General features: G+C 30.6%; 2 protein-coding genes across 2 annotated transcripts in view; one reads left to right on the top strand and one right to left on the bottom strand.

The window, feature by feature from the left end:
- The window catches only part of LOC108690861 (zinc finger CCHC domain-containing protein 10), a 1,418-nt gene extending 570 nt beyond the window's left edge, over positions 1-848 (top strand). Inside the window, exon 3 of the mRNA XM_018198370.1 lies at positions 590-848. Within this exon, the coding sequence (XP_018053859.1) occupies positions 590-848 (259 nt within the window). The remainder of the gene's footprint in view (positions 1-589) is intronic.
- A 782-nt stretch (positions 849-1,630) lies between these two features.
- Positions 1,631-7,213, bottom strand: LOC108690981 (DNA replication licensing factor Mcm2). The gene is made up of 15 exons (XM_018198555.1): positions 6,710-7,213; positions 6,211-6,383; positions 5,852-6,015; positions 5,624-5,706; positions 5,371-5,553; positions 4,913-5,124; positions 4,634-4,826; positions 4,338-4,541; positions 3,985-4,216; positions 3,657-3,907; positions 3,253-3,417; positions 2,734-3,051; positions 2,417-2,599; positions 2,177-2,332; positions 1,631-1,884 (listed from the first exon to the last, which is right to left on the bottom strand). The coding sequence occupies exons 1-15, from the start codon at positions 6,710-6,712 to the stop codon at positions 1,756-1,758; spliced, it is 2,649 nt and encodes an 882-aa protein (XP_018054044.1). The 5' UTR covers positions 6,713-7,213; the 3' UTR covers positions 1,631-1,755.
- Positions 7,214-7,733: the final 520 nt, after the last annotated feature.

The following is a 7,733-nucleotide window of genomic DNA, read 5'->3' as shown; positions in this document are numbered from 1 at the left end:
TATATATATATATATATACACATGCAGGACTTTTCTTATTGAGTCACACATCTAATATATTTCCTTTAGACTTTGGAACAAGAAAATATATCTCAACTTATTTAGTAAACTAGATTATTTTAAGCAATGTTTGTTCTTCATGAAGGATATATAAATCAAGAGAGTATATCAGATATTTTTTTTTAATTTTGATCTTGATATGAGATAACGTCTATAGTTAGGCTAAAGAACGTTTTCCAACAAAGATATAATTGACACAGAGGGATATTATCTTCCTGATGGATTTATAAAGGATTTATAGTAAATTAGTCATCTTTGTTTAATATTAATAAATAACCAAAATACAACAATTCTGTATTACATTAGACCTGTTCTTTTTAATTAAATTTTTTTTGCATCACTTATCTTTTCTTTTTCTTTTCTTCAACATGGAGAGAAAAAGAGAAAAGATAAACCTTGCAAAAAGTTCAATAAATTATTACTTGTTATTAATGTTAAGTGAAGATGAAATGATTTACTGTATCATCTGTTTTACTAAAAAACATTCAAATTGAGAAGGATCTTAATATATTATTGTGTTATGCTTTAGTCAAGAGCAAGAAAAAGAAGTAAAGTATCATCATAACAGCAAAAAAATGAGAAAAGAGGATTCCAGCAATTCAAGCGATTGGAGCAGCAGTTGTAGCACTTCCAGCAGCGATAGCAGTATAAGTTCTAGTAGTAGTAGTAGTAGTAGTAGTAGTTCTTCGGATAGCGAATCGGATTCTAGCGATAGTGTGTCTAGTAGCAGTAATAGCAGTACTACTAGTAGTAGCAACAGCAGTCATGGTTCCTACAAAAAGAAATAACACAGATGCTATTGCATGAAGTGAGAAGTTGAGAAGAAATTTCTTTTCGACTGTCTCTGGCTTTTGACAAAATATCATTGTTCTATCTGAGTACAATGCCATTTTGCCTTTAAAGAAAATAACTCTATAAAGGAAAGAGCAAGTTGAATTTTGCGACAAAATTCTTTATGCCTTTTGTACAACGACAAATATTTTTATTTTAACGTAGATATTTGCTTAAAATAAAAATTTCAATAATAAATTAATCTTTTTCTTTTTCTTTAATTTTGTAATCTAATCACGTTAAGATGATTCATATATATTTCTGCTATTTAGCTTTTCTATGACATATAATTTGTTATATTTCTACTATTTAATTTTTCTATGATATATAGTACATATACGTGTGATCATTTAATTTTGTTCATCAAATCGTTGAACAAGAATAATGCATCGTACATATCATGTGTGAAACAGATATAGCCTATATCTTATTATATGAGAACATTTTCTTTGACATTATTTGCGAGAATTCATATTGTGTTAATAACAACTGTCAATTCTTTCATAAGGGCTTTAAAATGTTTTATATTAAATATAAATGTGAAATCAATTACTAGTTGTTGTATAGAATTGATATTTAAATAGAATGTATTAGTTTTGTACTGTTGTGTGTACGCACATAGATATATGATAGAAAAAACTATTTGATTTGTTAGAAACGTAATATATTTAATGACAAATCACAATAATTAAATTTATATAATATTTAATAATGATATTAAAAATGTTAATAAGCGCTTTGTCAGACATTTCAACATTAATGTATCGATATAAAAATTTCATGTCTGGAATAGAAAAAAAATCGCTGTTTTGTTTTGTATAATTTAAATACATGTGCAAAAATACAATGCTGCTTTTCTCCGGATTAATCTTCAATATCTTCGGGCAAAGTCTGTATTATTACTTTCCTTCTTCGCTCATAAATGAAATTATTCGTCTTGAATATGTCACTCTCGTAGAACGGATATAAATTATGTATGTCAATTTGTTTCGCCTGCAATCAAAACACTGATATTAGTATAAAATGCGCTTAATTTCCTATATAGGTATATAAAAAATGAATGAAAGTTGTCATGTAAACCTTTATAAATAATGTAAGATAATATTATGTAAACTATTTTTTTAAACTAATTAGGACAAAATAAAGTTTTTTTAGCCCAAATCATTTTGATATAATTTTCTAATTAGATATAATTATATTTGTTAAATTCTTTCCCCTTCTTTTCCTTTCTTAATTTTGATACGCGAACGTATCAAATTTAATATAATAATATAATTTGCATTACTCGATCCAACAGATCTTTCTCAGAGATCTCGACGGTCGTGATACGTCCGCCGTGCAAAGCTTTTTGAAATGCCAAAGTGTCTAAAGTGATTTGTCGCAGTATGTAATACAAAAGTTCACTGTGATCTTTCTTATACGATAGGTATTTCTGGAACGTCTGTAATGAGATTAAGAGCACGCGTTAAAGTAAAAATAAACATAGATTGAAAGCGCAAACGAATAAATAGAAAGGAAAAGATACCTGACGCATAGATTTCATAACAGAATATTTCTGCGTGTCGACGAAACTATCGAGAACCATCCTAATGGCCAGATTCATATCACTTTCCTGAACGTGATCCCTCAAATGCATCTTGGCACTAGCCTCCGCCATACGAATAATGCTTTCTATATGGCGGACGGTGATTGGCAAACTCCCAGTCGCCTAAAATGTGATCATCAAAAACAATCATATTGCAATGCATCAAAATCTTTTTTAATAATACTTAATATTTTTTTATTAATCTTCTAAGATTATATATAAATAGATATATTCTTTCCTTTGTTTTACTGACTCACCAAGCTTTCCTGTCTCAACTGGCTGTACAATTTCGCCACTTTATCTTGATCGATGCTGGTTAGTTTCGGATGTACATTCTGCTTCGCGTAAACGATATACTTTTTTAAAAGATCTTGGGGAATGCATAGATTTTGTGTGGCGGGATCCAATATTACAGCTTGCGTTCTCTCCGTTCTCTCTGAATTATCTGTCGGGTGGTGTTTGATGTGCGAATTTACGACAAATTTGGCCAGATGACGATCTTGCATGGGATCAACCTCATCTTTGACTATACACAATACATCAAATCGCGAGAGAATCGGTTCCGATAAGTCTACCTATATGCAATTTAATACATAATATATATGTAATTATCATTTAATCCCACATGTACAATCTTTAAGAAAGATTTTAATTTTATAATATTATAAATCTATAATTTTATTTTTCCATGATATATCGCATATTTTACATTTTACAATTTCATTTACAAATTATAATTTTGCAATCGCAAATTAAAAATTGCTAAAAATACATACGTTTTCCGCAAAGGTCATACTGGGATCATATCGACCACCGATGGGATTAGACGCCGCTATCACTGCGCATCTGGCATGAAGAGATGTAACGATACCGGCCTTCGAAATAGAAATACTCTGTTGCTCCATAGCTTCATGGATAGACGTTCTGTCCTGATCATTCATCTAAAAAAAATTTATCGTTTCTAATAACTATTCAAATTTTGTAATATAAATTATACAGAACATAATTTTGATACTACATATAAATAGTCTATATATTAATATGAAAATTATAAATATTAATTTCTCTCTCCTTTTCTCTCTTTATAACAGTCATTATTAATAACATAAAAAAGTACGATAGTTATAGATATTTATGTTATCAATGAGTTATTAGTCGCATAAATTATATAAATTTATACTTTATCGAATTCATCGATAAGGCATATTCCGTGATCGGCGAGAACCAAAGCCCCAGCTTCCAAGGTCCATTCTCTGTTGATAGGTGATCTCTTAACGTAAGCAGTCAAACCAACGGCCGAAGCACCCTGACCTGTAGTGAAGACAACTCTCGGTGCCACTTTCTCCACGTATTTCAAAAATTGTGACTTAGCGGTGCCAGGATCTCCGCACAGCAGGACATTTATATCACCACGAACTTTATGCTTGTTACCTGCATGTTGCAATATGATGCAAATAAGAAGAAAAAATGTATAGAGAACTAGGATGATTCAAAGAAGAAATAAATACCAGGATTCTTCGGCTCGCCACCAAATATTGCCAGTGCTAAGGCTCTCTTTATGTTTTCATGGCCGTAAATCGAAGGCGCGATACTCGCGACTATACGATCCGCGATGCGCTGATCTTTACTTAGAGCGAGTATACTCGAGATGTCCTCTTCAGTCAGCGAATCTACGATTTCTTTCGAATCTTTGACAAATAAATGATTGGCCAATAGAACTGTGGAAAATACCGGGAAGCCCTGTAAAATATAATAGATATAATCTTATTCCTGTAAAAAGTTATTCTTCTGAGACAAACTTGTGGAATAGATAAATGTAATATAAAAAAACGTAATATATGCAACAAAAATTTAATCCCACCTGTTCAGTGTTCAAAGAACCATCATAATTATTGGTATAAATAGCTGTGACGTCTATCTCGTCCCCTGGTTTGCAACGATCACATAGATCGGATAGCAGAATGCAATCTTTGCTGCGCGGTATTCTGCCAGCAGGTATTCTACCCGGGGATTCTTGTATCGTTATTTTTTGATAATTTCTATATATAGTTTGTTCCATATTGATCTGATATATATACACGCGATACATTGTACATAAGTAAATATGATAATTTTAAAATTAACTATAGCAATCAAACGTAGAATTCTTTGACTTACTGTGAATGGACCAGCACTCTGACATTCAGGACAAGAGCCTGGTTTAACTTCTGTGTTTTGAGATTGAACGAACGGTCCAAGAATGTAGTTGCATTTTGTACAGTCGTACTTCACCACCGACAATTGCGGCAGGACTCCCGTAGTTGCTGTTACCACTCCAAGAGTTCGAACCAATTGATTCAAGTGGAGTTTTCTGTCGTAACAAAGTAAAAGCGACATTTCATATTCTATTTGTATTGCTGAGTAAAATAATATTAATTAGATGATGCATATTTTTACCTAAACGTGCGTAATTCTTCGATCAACGGCAATTCTGATATTCTCACGTGAATCTCCGACGTGACTCTCTCGTAACTGGGAAAAATCGTAAGCACTAATTCCTTCGCCACTTCATCAAATATCTCGAGCATTTGATATGGCGCTTCTGGTAAAAAATAAGCTAAAACATGTTCCTTACTGGCGAGAATAGGAAATTCCACTATGAAACTGGACTATTAAAATAAACATAAAAACCTCCATAAAATAAAAACTTAAATAAAAAAATAAATATATACAATAAAATAAAAACATTTTATTTTATTAGAAATAAATCTTATTTGTGTAACTATAAAAGATTGCTATATAAGTTATAAAATAAAATATTCTATAATCCCAAATATTGTGAAAAAAATAAAATCTATAAAAGTATTTTAAATTCAAACTTAAATTACATTAGAATTATGTAAGAAATTCAATACCTGATTGCTCTCACACATATGGCGAATACGTTCTTTATACATGTATTGTCCCTTGGAATTTGTATGAGTGCGAAGAAAGCTTTTAAAGCGATTCGAAATTTCCGTTCGTGGTCCTAACATCATAACCCATTCCTTTACTGAATGTCCTTTAGTATCCTCTAAATTTTCAATGGATTCGATCATCTAAAATAATCAATAGAGGTCATTATTTAAATTAGATACTTTTTTAACATAAAAATTAAAAGGATCTTACTTCTGCATCCTCCAATATGCCAGTAGCAGCCTTTTCAGCCATACGTCGTTTACGTGCTTGTACATCTTCTTCATCAGTTTCATCTAAAAGTACAAAGAAAAATATTTATATAAAGATAATTTAATTTTAGAAGTACACTTTTGAAATTTTAGAGATCAATGTAATACAAAGTTAATTCAGTATAATTGTTTTATCTTTGGATATCAGTAAGTAATGAAACAAAATTACCATAAAGAAGATCACGATCATCTCTTATGATGCCAGCCGCACGATCTCTTTTCCGCATTTCCGTTTCCGCAGCTAAACGTTCGCCCTGAGACATTTCTGAGTATTCTTCGTCATCCAATAGATTAGGATCATATCTATCTAACCCTGACATGGGTCGATAATCTCTATCAAAAAAAATATATAATTTTATTAATATCTTCGAGTATTTTTCTTGTTCACATAAAATAATTCAACAAAATAAATCATTTCTTCTTATTAAAGTTTTTAAAACTTATTTATAGATGTTAAATATTGGTTTATTCTTATTGTAAGTTACTATTTTTATATATTAAAATATTTTAAAAACATAATATCCTTACGCCTCCATATTATCTCCGAATAATTCTTCTCCTTCTTCCTCATTATCAATATTGTCTCCATCAAGTAAATCAGATTCATCTTCAAATGGCTCGTCTATATCAGGTGCAGGAGAAGTTTGTTGGCTTATTGGATCAGTGTGTCGTTCAGAATGGATAGGAGAACTTGGTTGACTCTGACATATATAAAATTAAGTATTACTTTAATTTTTAAAAATTACGAATTTAATAAATCATATTATTTAATGCATGTATATGATAAAAATATATAACTATATATAATTCTAAATATATTCAAATATATGTATATATTTGTTTACTTCTATATGTGTTTACAAAATTTTTATATATATAATATACTATATTTATGATTGTCGTAACATCTCTTTTATTTGCATTTATAATTATATCATATTTTATTCGCTTTTATTAACATGTGTATATACATATATGTGTAATATATATATACGTCAGTAATAATACACAATTTTTGAAAGTTTACCATTGCTGTTTATATGCTATCGTCGTGAAAAAAATCCTGCTTCTATATTATTGCAAAATATTCAATACAATGACGTTTTCCTTCTTCTGTAACAAAACTAACGACATGAGAATTAAATTATCAAACCACCTGCCGCACAAGCCACGCTTAACTTTGGTTCACGCTTCTTCTTGAAGGTCCTTGTCTGAATTTAGATATGATAAATTGATATTGGCCACACTTGGCGGGATTGGCGGGAACACTTCATAAAGAATTATATCATAAAATGTTGATAATAAAGGTAAGCATGTCACTTGAAATCCTAACTTATAAAATTTGTCCAATATTGATGAATGCTTTCATTTAATCTCATGAGGATATTATGCATTCAGAATTATTCTAGATCTTTTCTATTGGATGCATTCAGAACGACACTGAGCATTTAGTGAGCTATTTCATATGATTGATCTATATTTTAGAATCAAATGGAACGTGCCAATCAGATGAAAGAGCTCACTGAGCGCTCAGTGAGCAATCGTTCTTTTCGATGCATCTATTCTGAATGCATCCATTGGCTGCATTCAGCGGACTCAACAGTTGAGTGAGCTATTATTGGTGTATTCTTTTAGATCATTCAATCAGCATTTTAGATCTAGAAGAATCACATCAATTGCAGCGAGCGCTCATTCAACTGTTGAGTCCACTGAACGCAGCCATTGTGTTTTCTAGCAAAAACAAAATAATTCCGCTCGGAATCCAATCCGACTTGTTCCATAAGTCTATTTTTTATTCCTGCACTTTCTGAACTGTGCTGGAATAAAGAACAGACTTTAAGTGCCACGCAATTTTTCTGCGGAAAAGTATAGATTTAAAAATTTACAAAGATACTTCAGTACTTTTTTTCCTTTGAAATCGGAGAGAGAAGATACATATTTCTCAAATATATAAAAAGCATCAGAAAGAAAGATTAAAAATAATATACTTCACGTCGTATTTTTTTAATAAATATTCAAAATATTCTAATTTCTATAAAAACGAAAATTCA

This window comes from Atta colombica, unplaced genomic scaffold (genome assembly GCF_001594045.1).
Source record: "Atta colombica isolate Treedump-2 unplaced genomic scaffold, Acol1.0 scaffold38, whole genome shotgun sequence".
NCBI classification, from domain to species: Eukaryota; Metazoa; Arthropoda; class Insecta; order Hymenoptera; family Formicidae; genus Atta; species Atta colombica.
This window is presented reverse-complemented; position numbering and strand designations above follow the sequence as displayed.

Excerpts from the sequence above, each read along its gene's own strand:
- LOC108690981 (XM_018198555.1), bottom strand. Across the intron at positions 4,542-4,633 it reads AGAGTGCTGGTCCATTCACA|ATCAATATGGAACAAACTAT; the intron begins GTAAGTCAAAGA and ends TATATATATCAG. Across the intron at positions 3,908-3,984 it reads TGGCGAGCCGAAGAATCCTG|GTAACAAGCATAAAGTTCGT; the intron begins GTATTTATTTCT and ends TGCAACATGCAG.